The sequence below is a fragment of the Rhinolophus sinicus genome, chromosome 16 (genome assembly GCF_057876585.1).
Source record: "Rhinolophus sinicus isolate RSI-liver-muscle chromosome 16, RSI-T2T, whole genome shotgun sequence".
In the NCBI taxonomy this organism is placed as follows: Eukaryota; Metazoa; Chordata; class Mammalia; order Chiroptera; family Rhinolophidae; genus Rhinolophus; species Rhinolophus sinicus.
Genome location: NC_142516.1, coordinates 104299572 through 104315359, shown reverse-complemented (window position 1 = coordinate 104315359; position 15788 = coordinate 104299572). Strand labels below are relative to the sequence as shown.

General features: G+C 33.6%; 1 protein-coding gene across 3 annotated transcripts in view; it reads right to left on the bottom strand.

Annotated features, from left to right (window-relative positions):
• Window positions 1–606: 606 nt before the first annotated feature.
• RB1 (RB transcriptional corepressor 1) overlaps window positions 607–15788 on the bottom strand; it is a 157110-nt gene continuing 141928 nt past the window's right edge. For 2 of the 3 annotated variants that reach the window (XM_019748050.3, XM_019748051.3), the window contains 9 exons: window positions 14123–14268; window positions 13723–13868; window positions 9413–9517; window positions 8828–8941; window positions 8567–8730; window positions 6610–6640; window positions 5226–5368; window positions 4650–4699; window positions 607–2487 (listed from right to left, as the gene is read on the bottom strand). In XM_019748050.3, the coding sequence (XP_019603609.3) occupies window positions 2414–2487; window positions 4650–4699; window positions 5226–5368; window positions 6610–6640; window positions 8567–8730; window positions 8828–8941; window positions 9413–9517; window positions 13723–13868; window positions 14123–14268 (973 nt within the window). In that variant the 3' untranslated portion in view covers window positions 607–2413. Of the gene's footprint in view, window positions 2507–4649; window positions 4700–5225; window positions 5369–6609; window positions 6641–8566; window positions 8731–8827; window positions 8942–9412; window positions 9518–13722; window positions 13869–14122; window positions 14269–15788 lie in introns of all 3 variants that reach the window. The other variant, XM_074329955.2, reaches the window with a different exon arrangement.

The window sequence follows — 15788 nt, the reverse complement described above, 5'->3', positions numbered from 1 at the left end:
GAAAGAATAGCAAACATAAAAGCCTGAGGTGTAGGGACAGGCCTGGCATTCTAAGAGAAAAGGTCAGTGTGAGTAAAGCGCAGTGAGCAAGGAAAAAGGAGCATGCGGTGAGGATGGACAAGTAGGTAGGGGCTACTTCACAGGCCAAGCAAAGAGCGTGAATATGTCGAGTAGCAATGTGAATCCATTTACAGTTTTGCTCTTTATGGAGCTTAAAGGTAAAGAGGAAAGAGAGAAAATATGGAGACCACTTAGAAGTCTTTTATAGTGGTCCTGACACGAGTCAATAGATGACACTTAGGTTTTTAGATGGAACAAGTTAATTTTTTAGTAAAATGGGGAAAGACTAGGGTAGAAACAAGGTATTTTTGTTTGTTTGATCTTGATTCATATTTTGAGAAGCTGAGGGGGGAGGAGTAGGTAATTAAGAGTTCTATCGGCTACGAGAGCTTTGACCTCTGTGGAGAGGTCAAGGCTAGAGAAATAAATTTAGAAATCATCTGCATGTAAAGCCCATTAAAGGCTAAGAACAAATTTGATCCTAGGAGAGAATTTAGATACAAAAGAGAACATTAGTGCACTTAATACAAAGACGACAACAGACCATTAAGACTCTTAACAACTAATTTATTTTAAAATAGACCAACTATTAATTGTAGAAAATAGCAACATAGCAATATTAAATATACAGTTTTAACCAATACAAAAAAGCAATAAAGCAGTATCTGAAGGCTTATTTAAGAAATCTCAATACACGATCTCTGTAGTTCCTAAAATTCTGGCACTAATTCTAATGGGAACTTCTTAGCAAAAGACCCACAAAATAGTAAGCCCTTGACCTAAAAGCTAACTGATTTGTATGATATTCATGCAAAAATTAACGAGGAAATGGGATAAAGCATTCTAGTGCCTTTGTTATCATGAAAACTGTCAAAAACACAAGTTTGGAACTTAATTGAGCACAAAATAAAAATTTTTTTCTAAAAATAAGACCAGATTTCTTCTTAAAAAGAACTCTGAGTTCAGACAATGTGATTTTCCTAAAATCTAGCTGGTACTACCTTAAATACCATCTATTTTAAATTATACCATCTCTAAATAAGTTAATCACACAAGAGTTTAAATACACCGTTAGGTGCCAGGAGGGAAAGCACCTCTTCTACTGCTATAGTTATTTTAATTTGAAATTTTTGCACAAAATCAGAAACATTAATGCCTAACCCAAAGACCTTTGAATAAGTACTTGCAATTTTGAACTAGAAATAATGTGGCTGTGAATGTGCCAGTGTTAGACCATTCTCACTTAAAAAAAAAAAAAAAAGAGAGAGATAGACAATTGCCAGTTCAAAAGATACATGGAAGACATGTACCATTCCAGAGAACATACACCCCTTCCCAAATTTAGGAGGGCAGAATAATTGCTGAGATGCAATTAGACAAATCTCTAAGAAAACAATTAAGGCTCCTATAGTTAACAGTCTGTTTAATGGAGTAATATGATTTTGAATCTTGATTCTTCAGGACCCAGAAACATTAGAAAGTGCACTTGGGATTATACTCTGTTAGGGTCCTCTACAGCAAAGCTCTAGTTGAACACTTTATTTTCCAAGTACTAGATGGGCACTTTATGAATTCAGTGATCTGTATGGTATAAAAACCAAGAGTACTATTATTAATGACCCCAATTTTAGAGCATGAGTTAGATGAAGAAAAGAATCAATAAATTCTTAGAAGTCCTGAGGTACGAAATCTGTATCAGTAGTCTGACAATATCTTATGTTTATACTTTGCTTTCTGCTTGTATTTAAAAGCTAAAATTTATAAAACAAGTACACAGTACATCAGATTCCATTAGTAAACTAAAATCTTAATGTGTAAAAATCAGTAATTTTTTCTAGTTTCTAATATCTGTTTAGCAGAAGAATTCAGGATCATTTGGGTGAATGGGGGGCAGTCAGCCAAATTGCATTTGGAAGACAAGACATATTTTCTAAGGGTGTTCATGTTAAATTAAAAAATATATAAATATAAATTAATAAAAATAATAGCAAACATCACATACATGCCACAAGAGAAGACAAAGTACTCAGCTAGTCATGGGTTGTTGGGACTCCCACTCCCAGGCATCCTTTGGAAACAAACATCTGCTACAACTTTTTAAATGACAGGTTTTACACAAGATTTTCAATCTTGTACAATAACAATATATTCTCTATTGACTACAGCATTGCAAGTGGCTTAGGAATTGCCTGCACAAATACTCGTGTGCAACTGCACACTTTATATCCACAGAAAGAGCTGAAGCTATGTATAAATGTGGCCGTAAACAGAACCTGGGAGAGTTACATAGTCAGATCTGCGAGAGACAAGGAGGCCAGAGGTGAACACAGTACTGACCAGGGTCATGGAATCCTCAGTTTTCTTCCCTGTTTGAAAGATGCATGCTGTCATTCATTTTCTGCTTCTGCATTCGTGTTCGAGTAGATGCTGGCAAAAAGATGGAGAACTGTTAATGGCACTGATGGTGCTAGGTAAGTGGCAAAGGGCGGCCATACATGTTACACTGAGGCCAAATCAGAGGCGCTCCGGGCGTTGCAAAAGCTGTGGTTTCCAAATTTTTTTATCACGTGTCCCTAAAGTTAACTATTCCAAGCATGTATCACCAAAATATGTATGTATATATGTACATGTGCATAAATTATAGAACACACCTATTCCAAATATGCATTAGAAGTCGATGAGATAAAAGTAAATCGAAATTCTAGTATTTTCTTTATGTAACCCAAAAGGTAGTCTTACACACTTCCAGGTATGCCCCACTTTGCAGACCACTGTTCTAGATGAGAAGGTTGAGTGTGGCCCTTGAGCAGCGCAGAGTCCTGGGCTGACTGAGACGGTGCCGACGTGAGTGTTGAGTGCCACAGCTTGCGAGCCCGTGTTCAGAGAGGCTTTGCCAGGCCCTCACTGCAAACACTGTGAGCTCCCAATTACTCAATGCAGACATGGACACTTAGAAAGTACATTAGTAATTACAACATAGACAAAAACAGAACATTTCTTTTTCATGATGTAAAAATTCTTAACTTGACTTTACTGGTGGACAGGAGCTTGTCATAAAGAAGCACAAAGAATATTCATACTTGGAAAAGAAAGAAAACGGTAATTCTAGGTCTCCCCTACTGGCCCTTCCACTCTGGCTCATCTAGCACTGTGTGATGACCTGTTTTGACTACAATTCTTTGAGGAAAGTTGAGCAGCCTGGAGAATTCCTTAGCCTTATGGGTTAAAACTCCTGCTGCTTCTCCCATTTTCCAGCTGCACAATGGCCCTGAACTTCAGCCTGGCGGAGGGACTTCACCATCACAACTAAGTGTGTCACCAAGAATGAACTGAATACAGCAACTGAACTCTTCTCTAAGAAAATACCCATATTTTTACAGCTTTCTGCTTCTTTTAAAATGCACATTGTGGGCTCCATAATGCTTCCACATGTTTTCAAAGCCTGATTTTGGTTATAAGCTTCACGTCTATTTTCATGTACTGGGAAGGAAAAGCCACAATTACTTAAAAGTTAAAAATAATATATTAGTCAATGTAAAATCCATAAAGAAATTCATTTATAACCAAACAAATTTAAACTTGTGGTATATTTAGTTTTAATTGTACTCTTCAAAATAGTACATACAAAAACATGGTTTAAAAAAATCAAAAGCATTCTTTTAAATACTTTATATTTCAAAGTTAGTATCTACATGTTGAGAAAAGGCCCCTTTTTAAAAAGTCACACTTTCACTGGTATTGTTCTTATTGATATGTTCTATTATGTAGGAATTATAGTTTTAATACTTATTATCTCATAAATAGTATATGTCTTCTTTCCAAGTCTCAGCTCTTTTTCCTGTGAATGGATCCGACACCAGACTATCATGAAATGCCACACTCACTATCACAGCTACCTCTGTCTAAGACAACCCAGGAGCAGTTAGTATACATTTATCTTTTTCTTAATGTGCTTTCCATCTACTATATTTGGGTTAATCTTCTATAGTGTCAGAGTAGCTTAGGAAAGATAGCATTCCGTTTGTCTTAACGTTCCAAATTTATGTCACTCTGTATAACTTGGAAAATGATCTGGTGATGTTCTTTATCAAAATTCTGGTTTCCAGTAATGGAAAAGCTTTTGTTTCAAATTAAGTTTGAAAACTTGCAAGTCAGGGAAGTTCAATAATAGCACAATAGGTTGTTCTTTAAATAAGTGTTATAATGTTTGCACATGCTAGGTTTATAAAACCTTTCCCTATATGCAACACTAAGTTCCTCATAATAATTCTTCTTTCCTGAAATGTTTTCTAACCACAGCCATTCATGTTGAAGATGTGGTTTCACTTCTTAGTCTTCCTATGCATAAGATTTTAGAAAGGGTCACTTTGTATCATACATTTAAACTACAAATATTTGTAGGTAAATAATACATTCTTGATTCCAGTATATTTTAAGTGCATGAGCAAGTCTTCTAATCGAAGGAATTATATATATTTATTCCTTTCTAACGAAGGAATTATATATATTTATTATTTTCTAATGCGAAAAAATTTTTTTCAATGTCAACAATCGTTTTATTTACATAAGGAGAAATGATAAGTACTTACTCATTTCTGCCAGTTTCTTTTGAAACTTGGATTCCCCTGGAAGATGTTTACTGCAGATTAAAAAACAAAATATTTTACATGTATATGTATAAATGGAAAACTCAAATTTCCAGTAACTACGGTGCTTTCTGTGACTTATTTTATACTCTTAGTGAGTAGCTTTTAATTTCAGAGGTTTATAAACAAACTATCTAAAATATGAAAGTCACAAATTTATGACCCTATGTATCTTTTTAGTGGTTCTTATAAAAACACAATAAATATTTTTCAAGAGTCAGCATTTTAAAATCTAATTTTAAGCAAAAATAACAAAATTGTCAATATTTTGTAAAAAATTATCAGATTTTAAACATTTGATATTTTCAATAATTTCAATTTCAGTAGATGGTATATGATTTATTTACATGGTGCCTTTAATTTGGAGATGTAGTCATACCTATTATTTTGAGCAATCCTCACAATTTCCAAATAAAATTGGCATGAAAGGGATTGGTGGAAATTAAGAGCAGAGCTGGTACTCTGGGATCTCCAGATGACCACCTCAGCCACTGAAAAACATTCTAAAACTGTTCCCACCTTCCATCTGCTTCATCTGATCCTTCAATATCGAAGCGTAGTTTTTTCAGTGGTTTAGGAGGGTTGCTTCCTTCGGCACTTCTTTTGAGCACACGGTCGCTGTTGCACACCATCTGATTTATTTTCTGGAACTTTTCAGAAGTCTACAAATTACAGAATTCTTTATTGTATTATTAAATGCCATCATTTTGTAGTTAGCAACCCTTACTTGTAGTTTGATGTGCGTCAAAAATCAGGCAGTGGTAATATTTGCATTTTAATTTTCTGCTTTAATGGGCCAAGCAAGACATATGAACAATCTCCAAATGAGAAAAACTCTACCTAATGCTACCCACTCTTTTTAAATCCTCCTGTCTCTTCCAGCAGGCTCTTCCTCTTCCTCCAACAACTCTGACTACTACTCTGAAAGTCCTGGTTCCTCGTTTCTGGAACACACTCACACACTGAGCCCGAGCTGCTACTTTCTCAGAAGCATGTAAAATTGGAACAGCATTCTGGAACCTTGTTTTTGATAGATTTTTTTGTTTTTGGGAGCATAACATAACCAAAGAGAACATCATAAGAATTTAGTAAGAGGTGAAGTGTCCAGTGAATAATAATTTTGGACTCACTTTATGGGTTTTATACGTTAACAAGTCATATAGTTTATATAGTTTAAACCATCATTGATACAGTATTTGTTGAAATGTTGCTAATTCACAGTTTTTACAATAGAAAATCAACTGTCAAAAAGATTTAAGAATTTGAGTCCATCCACTATTATTGGAGATGATTTGAGATATATATCTCCTCAGAGAGAATCCTGTCACAGCAAAGTAAAGAAAGTTTTGGTAAGAAATTCTAAAGGGGGCACAACACCTTATTTTACCCAACGGACAAACGTGGAAAAATTCTATTTTTTACCTATCGATTTTAGAACCAGAGTGAGGTGATTATCTCAGGGATGTGTATGAACATGTTCCTTTGAACTGAAAAATGAACTCAGACTTTCTGATAGAAATTAAATCTGATTTGACTGATTGATTTGACAGTGAGGATTAGCTTTATTACTTATGCTTTATTTTCTAATTAAATGAGCTAATTTTATAAAAATTAAATGTAAAAACAGCTTTTGGTGAAAGACATATTTAGAACACATATACAAGGAATGTTTAGAAAACAGCTTCGAAATTCACCAATTATGAGTATGAGTTGCAATTAAATCTGATTTGAAAATAAATCTGATTATATATATATATATATAATACATATATATATATCTTCTAAATTCTACGCAACATGTCTGAATCAATTTACAGCATTTGTAAATTCAAATTATAGAAATCTTCAATTTATTTTATAGTTACAGTGCATGTCACTGTACTTCAAAGAAAGAAATACTCACCCCAAATGATTCACCAATTGATACTAAGATTCTGTCAAGTAAAGATAAAATACAAATTAGTAATAAAAATCACATATAACCTGCAGAGATAAACACACATGTATTCTGAACGATCAGAAATACCAAATCAAATGTTTCTTCTACCCCTAGAACCACTGATAAATTATACTCATCAAAGGCTATTCTAACAGTGCTGGTCTAGTCATACACTGAGGTGGTCTCTTAGTGTTTTAAAACAAGAACAACTTGCCTGCAAGACATATTCTGCTTTTGTCCACATTTAAAGAGAGTAAAATAAAGTTTTAAATTTATTCCTACTTAATTCTTAATAAATCAAGGGTAAGTTATCAATTAAAATTTTTCACATTTTCTCATTAAAAATTCAAGTTACCCCTGGCAAAAAACTTACAGTATTAAGTAATAATCAATTTTAAATAGGATCTGTAATCATATATAAAGGCTATTTATCATATATCCTAGAATCAGAAATCTCTTAATCTGTTTGGCCTCTTTGAACCATATAATTTATGTTCTTGATAATAAAGCTGAAGAATAGCATTAGCCCGACAAAACAAAGATTTAATAATATGCTCATGGAACTAGTAAATATATAGATTTTATTGTCCCCCAATTCCTTGATAAGTGGCCATCAATCTATATGTATTTGATTAACCAGAATACCTAAGTATGCTGATAAGTAGAGTGTTAAGATGCTCTCTTAATGCTTGATCAAGAGTTATCAGGATTTTTGTAATGTGACTTTTTTGCTAAAGAAGAACCCCAATCCGGAAGTGATTTCATTAAGATCAGCAAAGAGCCATCATTAGCAGCATAATATGGATTAATTATCATCATTAAAAAATTACTGTGGTATACATTTTTATGTGGCAGTGTGGACTGTGTAAATTATATAGACTTGGTGTGGCATCTTAGCAACTTACATAAAGTAAGTTGTAGATTTTAGTACACCGATACTCAACTATAGAACACCAAATAAACAAAGGATGGTACAGGGGCACACAAAGGTATTTATATCAGTTGCAAATTATTTTCTACTTTACCTTTTCCTGTAGAGTTTGAAATTTTTACCATGAATATGCATTACTTGTATAATTAAACACACCATCCAAATGTTTTCTAAGGGGTTAATATATCCCCTCTTCTTGTTTGTTTTTCTTGCCCATTAAGTACAACTAAGGGCTGACATTTCTGAGATGAGACTACATTAACTCTACTCACTAATCTGCCCCCCACTTTATACAAATAAAGTCAGTTTCAAATAGCCCATGATAACGTATAATAAGTCAACTGAAGTGCTTCAAAGCCAGAGAGCAGTTGTGGTTGCATGTGGAAGATAATGTAATGATTTGTAGTTGCACAGAACCTTTCATCTGAGAATTTAAAAGAGCTTCTCACTCATCATTTTTCTGATCCACAGCACCATTCTGAAACAGGCACAGAGACCTGCCCAAGATAATATAAAAAAGCCACAGGCAAAATTAGGGATGGACTTCTAAAGACTTAATTTACAGTCATCAACATTTAATCAACCATCTATGTTTTTATAATAGAGCAAGATGAACAGGTTCACAGAAAGACTTTACAGGACATTCAATAAACTACAGAATAAAAATTCTTAACCAAAAGTAATCTATTTTGTTTAGCAGATGGACTAACAAAAAAAATGAAAGTGATTTGAAACCTATTACCAAACTGGAGTGCAGAGTGTTTACAAAAGAATAGACTCCATCAGCCAGGTAAATTGATGACTGAATTTGCAAACCCATCTAAGTAAGTATCTTTCTTCCCCTCTAGTTCTTATCAAGTCACTTAATATAAATACGAAATTATGGACTCAAGAATAGCTTAGTTTAAATGAAGAGTCTTATATTTTTATGCTTGAATCAAAGTAATCCCCTCTTATACTTTACCACTTCCCTAACAAGGACACACAAACCTTGATCTTGGAGTCATTTTTGTTGGCGTTGGCAGACCTTCTGAAATTTTATATGGGTTCTTCAGGGGTGAGATATAGATGTTCCCCCCAGGAATCCGTAAAGGTGAACTAGAAAACTTGTAAGGGCTTTGAGGAATGTGAGGTATTGGTGACAAGGTAGGGGGCTAGAACAAAAAGCAAAAAGGCGTATTATTTATTTAATGTCTTAGTGAGATCCACTGCTTTATAATTTGATTTTCCCAAAGAATAGTTTTAACATACCCTGGTGGAAGCATATTGCAAAATATTTGTTTTCAGTCTCTGCATGAAGACCGAGTTATAGAATACTATAATAGAATCATACTCCTCTTCTCTGATCAAAACCCGTTTGAATGTCTGAGAAAAAAGAATAAAAACACTTGTTAAATAAATTTGGGAATTTATCTTTAGATTTTATTTTTTAATAGTTCATAATACTTTTTAACAGTAAAAAGCACATGTTATACAGGAAAAAAAAGTCTGAAAAAGCTTTCTTAGGCTTGGATTATAGCTGTTCTAGCAGAAGTGAAATGTCACAGATATGTACATACACGTTTTACACATGTACACGTAAAAGTTTAGTACAAAATCCTGATTATTGCAGGGTTATAGTATTCCTTATTAACTTTATAATATGAATGTGGATATTCAAGAACCTTAATTTTCCAATTCCATATTAGTTATAAATAATTAACCAATAATATAAAAGTAAAAAGTTGATATGTGAATGTATATAATAAGGTCAGAATATATGATCTAATAATGATGTTATCCATAGTATAGACATGGAATTATCCCCAAAAAATCTTACCATGGAAGATTACCTACCTCCTGAACAGCATGAGGAAGATCTTTGTAAGCTGTTACAATGATTTTGAATTTAAGGTCTATATTCTTCACTTTACATATGCCATACATGGAACACATCATAATCTAATAAATAAATGTGATGTAAAAATAGTCAGAATCTTGTAACATGGTTGTATTCTAAAAAGCACTTCATTGTCTTTCTTTTTAACCTAAAAAAATGGAAATTTAATTTCCTACAGGATTATCTTTTCCTATCCTGAACTGGTGGAAAGTATGTGAAGTATTTAACCCAAATGTATTTAAAAAACAGAGTGCAAATAGACAACTCTCAAGTATTCAGGCAGATCATGTGGTTTGTAAATAACCCTAACATTTGCTCCTGTTCCTTAGATATTTCCCAGAAGATAAAAGCTGAAACTGCAATCAGTTAACTGTGTAACTAGCACTTTTAAAAAAGGCCAGGTGTGGAAAAGGTTCAAACTATCAGATAAAATAATATTGAATACACTAAGTGGTGGTGGTAAGGGGGATATAATAACTAGCAGGGGTCAGGAGAGAGTCTTCTGTGTTAATGATAATGTTCTATTTCTTGATTTGGATACTGGTTATACAGGTGTGTTCAACTGATGAATTTACATTAAAAGTATCCTTTATGTTATATGGATTTTTCTATATGCATATTACATTTCAAATAAGATATTTTAAACACAAAAATAAGATTTGAAATGATTTCCTGTGACTTTAAAACATCAAACTTTCTTATTTTTTATGAATTTTATTGCCTAATTTAAGTACTCATATCTTCTGCACCCTTCTTGCTCACATCTACTATTATTACTATTCATCATTCCTTGCTCAGCATCCTATCAGCCCAAATCCTACTATTCTCCCCATTTAGAAAGCCATCCAGTATCCTCTTTGCTAATTCATATTTTTCTCCTACTCCAATACTTTACCTAAGGCACCTCTCACAAAAATTTTATTGATTCCAGATACCTAACCTCTTTAGGAATCCTTAGCATTACCGTCTATGTAATTTCTATATTGTAGAAAAGCAGCAGAACCATAAGGCAGTAAGTGCACACTTTAAAAAATGCAACATACTAGAATGTATATGTCCCAATAGAATCTCATAAAATATACATATTTGTAGGTTATACCTTTATACATAATTCATCTTTTGCTCAAAACATCATTTTTCTTGGGAACATTACTACCAACCTTACAGAAATAAAAGGATTATAAAGAAACATTATGAATAATTGTATACCAAAAATATAGGTATCTAAGATGAAATATAAATATGTACAGAAGGACACAAACAACCAAAACGGACACAAGGAGAAATAGAAAATCTGAGCTTGAATTAGTAATCAAAAAACAAACAAAAGCCCAGGCCCAGATTGCTTCACTGGTGGGTTCTACCAAACATTTAAAGAAGAATCAGTATCAGTTCTTTAAAAACTCTTCCGAAATTAGAAAAAGAGGGAACAGTACCCAACTAAATCTATGAGGCCAATATTTCTGATACCGAAACCAGACATCACAAGAAAATGATTAGTATCTCATATGGTTATAGATGTGAAAATCTTCAACACAAACAAGGGGAATGCAGCAGCACTGTGGCTACATTGTGACCAACTGGGATTTATTCTAGAAATGCAAGGTAGGTGTAACATCTGAAAATCAATTAATGTAATATACTATATATCAATACAAAAGAAAAAAAGATCATCTCAATAGCTACAAAAAAAGCACCTGATAAAATTCAACATCCTTTCATGATAAAAGCGCTCAATAAACGAGGAATAGAAGGGAACTTCCTTGACCTGATAAAGGGCATATACAAAAAAAACAAAAAAAACAGCTAACGACCTTTCCCTTAAGCTCAGGAACAGAACAAGGATGTTGCCTCTCACCACTTCCATTCACCATTGTAGTGGATGATTCTGCCCAGGGAAATTTGGCACATAGATAAAATAAAAGTCATCTACATTGAAAAGAAAGAAGTAATACTGTATCTATTCTCAGAAGACATAATCTTTTATATAGAAAATCTTAATGAACCCACTAAAAACTATCAGAACTGATAAACGACTTCAGCAAGGTTGCAGGATATAAGATCAATATACAAAAATCAATTGTATTTCAATACACTTGTAATGAACAATCTGAAAAAAATTGAGGAAACAATTCAATTTACAATAGTGTTAAAAAGAATAAAATCTAGGTATAAATTGAACAAAACAAGTGTAAGACTTCTCTAAAAACTAAAAAAAATTGTTCAAAGAAATTAAAGGAGACTTTAATAAAGTGAAAGACATCATATGTTCATGGATTGGAAGACTTAATGTTGTTCTGACAATACTCCTCAAACTGATCTATGATTCAGTATAATCCCTATCAGAATTACAGATGGTTTCTTTGTAGAAATTAACAAGCCAATCCTAAAATTCATATGGAGACGCGAGTTTCAGAATAGTCAAACCAATCGTGAAAAAGAGCATAATTGGAGTACTCACACTTCCCTATTTCAAAACTTACTACAAAGCTACAGTAACCAAGATAGAGTGTGGTACTGGCATAAGAAGAGACATATGGATCAATAAAATAGAAGAGACCAGAAATAAACATTTACATATTTACAGTAAATTGCTTTTTGACAATTGTCAATAGGGAAAGACAGACTTTTCAAGAAATGACGTTGGAACAACTAGTATCCACATACAAATGAATGAAGTTGGACTCCTATCTCATGCCATATACAAAAATTAACTAAAAATGGATCAGAATCTAAATGTAAGAGTGAAAAGTGTAAGACTCTTAAAGGAAAACATGGATAAATCTTCCAAACCTCTGGTTTGGCAATGGTTTCTTAGATACGACACCAAAAGCACCAGTAACAAAAGAAAAATATATAAATTGAACAGCAACAAAACTAAAAACTTCTGGGCTTCATAGGACACCTTCAAGAAAGTGAAAAGACAACTCAGAGACTGGGAGATATATGATTTACAGATCATATATCTAATAAGGGACTGTACGTATATATAGACTACATAAAGAACCCTCACAACTCAATAATACAAATACAACTCAATTTAAAAATAGGCAAAGGATATTTTCCCGCTGAAGATATATACAAATGACCAAAAAGTACATGAAAAGATTCTCAATCAATATCATTAGCCATGAGGGAAATGCAAATCAAAGAGATACCACTTCATACCCACTAGGATGCCTATATCGAAAAAAGGCAAATAACAAGTTAGTGAGGATGTGGAGAAACTGGAACCTCATATATTGCTGGTAGGAACTGATGTAGCTATGTCGGAAAAAAATCTAGCCATTCCTCAAAAGGTTAAACATAGTTACATATGACCCAGAAATGCCACTCCTAAGGTAAATACCCAAGAAAAATGAAAACATATGTCCACACAAAACTTGTGCACGAATTTTCATAGTAACTACTCATAATAGGCAAGAAGTGGAAACCAAATGTACATCAATAGGTGAAAAGATAAATATGAGGTAGTATATCCACACAGGAACAATGAAATCATTATACTAAGTGAAAGAAGCCAGACACAAAAGATAACATATTATGATTCCATTTATATGAAATACCTAGATTAGGTAAATCTGTAGAAACAGGAAGGAGATTAGTGTTGCCTGGGGCTGGAGACGATGAGGAATGGGGGGAGAGTGCTAAAGGGTATGGTGTTTCTTTTTTGGCAAGATAAAATAGTTTTAAAATGGACTCTGGTGATGGTTGCACAACTCTGAATATAATAAAAACCACTGGATTGTACACTTTAAATTGCTAATTTGTATGGCATATGAATTATATCTCAATAAAGATGTTACCAAAAAAATTCTTAGTATTCTGTTTACGGAGAAGAAAAAGGAAGGTATGAGATTGTTCTCTGTAAATTAACTCGTTCTTCGATTGTTCATTCATTCATTCACTCACTCATTCACTCATTCATTCAATGGGCACTGTTTTAGTTCAATTGGTTCTTAAGTCTCCTGCTTTTTTCCACACTAAAATGAAATCTAGGTTACCACAACACAGAAAAACCTATGATAAACAATTTCTTCACTGATTTTTTACAAATAAGATCTTTCATGTTATTAAGCAAGTAAAGTTACTGAAATACGCTCAAGCTCTAAATTATAAGAATTACAGAAAAAATATGAAAGGTAGCAAATAAACATATTAAGTCTACTAAACTGATCTAGCTTCTTATTTGAATTTAACCTTTTCTGAAGAAATCAGGACATGTGAACAAACAAGTAGGAGAAGGTGAAGTACCTTCTTGTCTTACCTGGTCCAAATGCCTGTCTCTCATAAGTTCATACTCATTTTGCAGTGTGTGCTGGAAAAGGGTCCAGATGATGTGTTCTAGTTCTGGGTGGTCAGACAGAAGGCGCTCACACAGGGTATTTAATCGAAGATATGCTAGTCGGTATACTAGAGAAACAAAGGGAATTAGTCATGTGCTAGGTGCTGTTGTAAGCATTTTATGTATTAATTCATTTAATTATTTCAAAAACCCTGTAAGATAGATTATTATTATCATTTCCATTTTAGATATGAGGAAACTGAGGCATAGAGATATAAAGTAGACTCGCCCAAGGTCATACCTAGGAAGCGGAAGAACCATGATTTGAACCCAGTCAGCCTGGTTTCAGAGTCCATGCTCTAGAAAGTAATCATCTACTAACCTTTTTTGTAAAAGAGTGAAAGGGAGGTAGATTTCAATGGCTTCTGAGTCTGGAAGGCTGAGGTTGCTTGTGCCTCCGCATTTGCAGTAGAATTTACACGTGGAGTTGAACCTTTTTTCTTTGGGGATTTTACAGGAGACAGGTACCTAGATATATTAAAAGGAAAAGTCTTTATATGAAGTTTGCTAAAAATCTTTCTCTCTCTCTCTCTCTCTCTCTCTCTCTCTCTCTCTCTCTCTCTCTCTCTCACACACACACACACACACACACACACGGCTATACACATACATCCAAACACATCTATTATTTAATCTGTTATTCTATACCAAATTAGTTGAGCAGGCTATTTAAATAAAAGCTAGAAAAGGTAGCTTAATAGAAAAACTAAGCTCTCATTATCATTTCTAACTTTAGAAAGTTAATAAATGGCTCTTCCTGGGAATTACTGCCTTATTGAAAATTATACAGTATATATATTCAATTTTAATAATTGTAGTGGGATTGAGATCATAAAATGACTCCAGCTTAAAAGAAAAAGTTATTGATACCAAGATAGTATTGTCATATTTCTTTCTCCTCTTAAAAATGTTACATTGATAACTATGGTTCATATATATGACTTAAGTTACACACACATACATACACCTATCTAAACTATTTAGTACAGAATCCCATGAATTAATACTGTAGATAACATTATCAAGGCAGATTTACACCTGTACATTAAATATGTCAGACATAAATTGAGGCAGAGATATTAGTAAATACTATCTCTCAATTTTTGACATGCTATTGCTGTGTTGCCCTTTATTTTACAGGATAATCCAGGCCCATTTTCTAATTTTGTTTTACTATCTGACAAATAATTCTGAGCAGGAAGTAGGATTTGTACCTTACTACGGATGTTTCTACTGCACGTAGTATATTATAACCAGTATACTAGGAAAACGGAATTGCCATCATAATGATTTCATAAGTCCCAGCGTCTAGTCTACTGTCAACCTTGGATTTCCCTTCAATTCATTAAGCAAAAATATTGCAGACTGACTTAACTTGGGTAGAAGTTAGTTTCATTTGAGTTGTAGATGCAAATATTCAATTACCTACTGGATTTCACTACTTGAATATCAAAGTGGAGCTCTTGACTTCTTCCCCCTATTTTTCCCATCTCAATAAATGGTTCTATATTACATCTAGTTCCTTAAGTCAAAACCTAGGAGTTATTTGTAATTTCTCTCTTTTCCTAGTTCTTCTAACACAAAGAAAAACCAAGTCCTAGTAAATCTTCTAAAATACTTCCGAGAACTTTCTATTTCTTTCTATCTCTACTTACCTATCTTAGACCAAGTTGCCTATATCTCTCACTTGGACTACTGAAATCATCTTCTAACTAGTTTTTATACTTTCTTCCTCACCCTGTTCTTTTCCCTCCCCCTACTCCACCTCTACTTTAAATAGCAGCCAGAATGTGGCCCTTTCAATGACAAATTATAGCAAGCTGCACCCCTGCTTAAAAATGCTTTCCCATTGTCCTTCTAAAGTACAAACTCCTTCCTATGGCCTATGGGAACTTACAAGGTCTCGTCCCAGTTTGCCTCTGCAACCTCATCTTGCACAGTTCTCCTCGTGTGCACTTGACCCCAACCACACTGGGATTTCTTTCTGT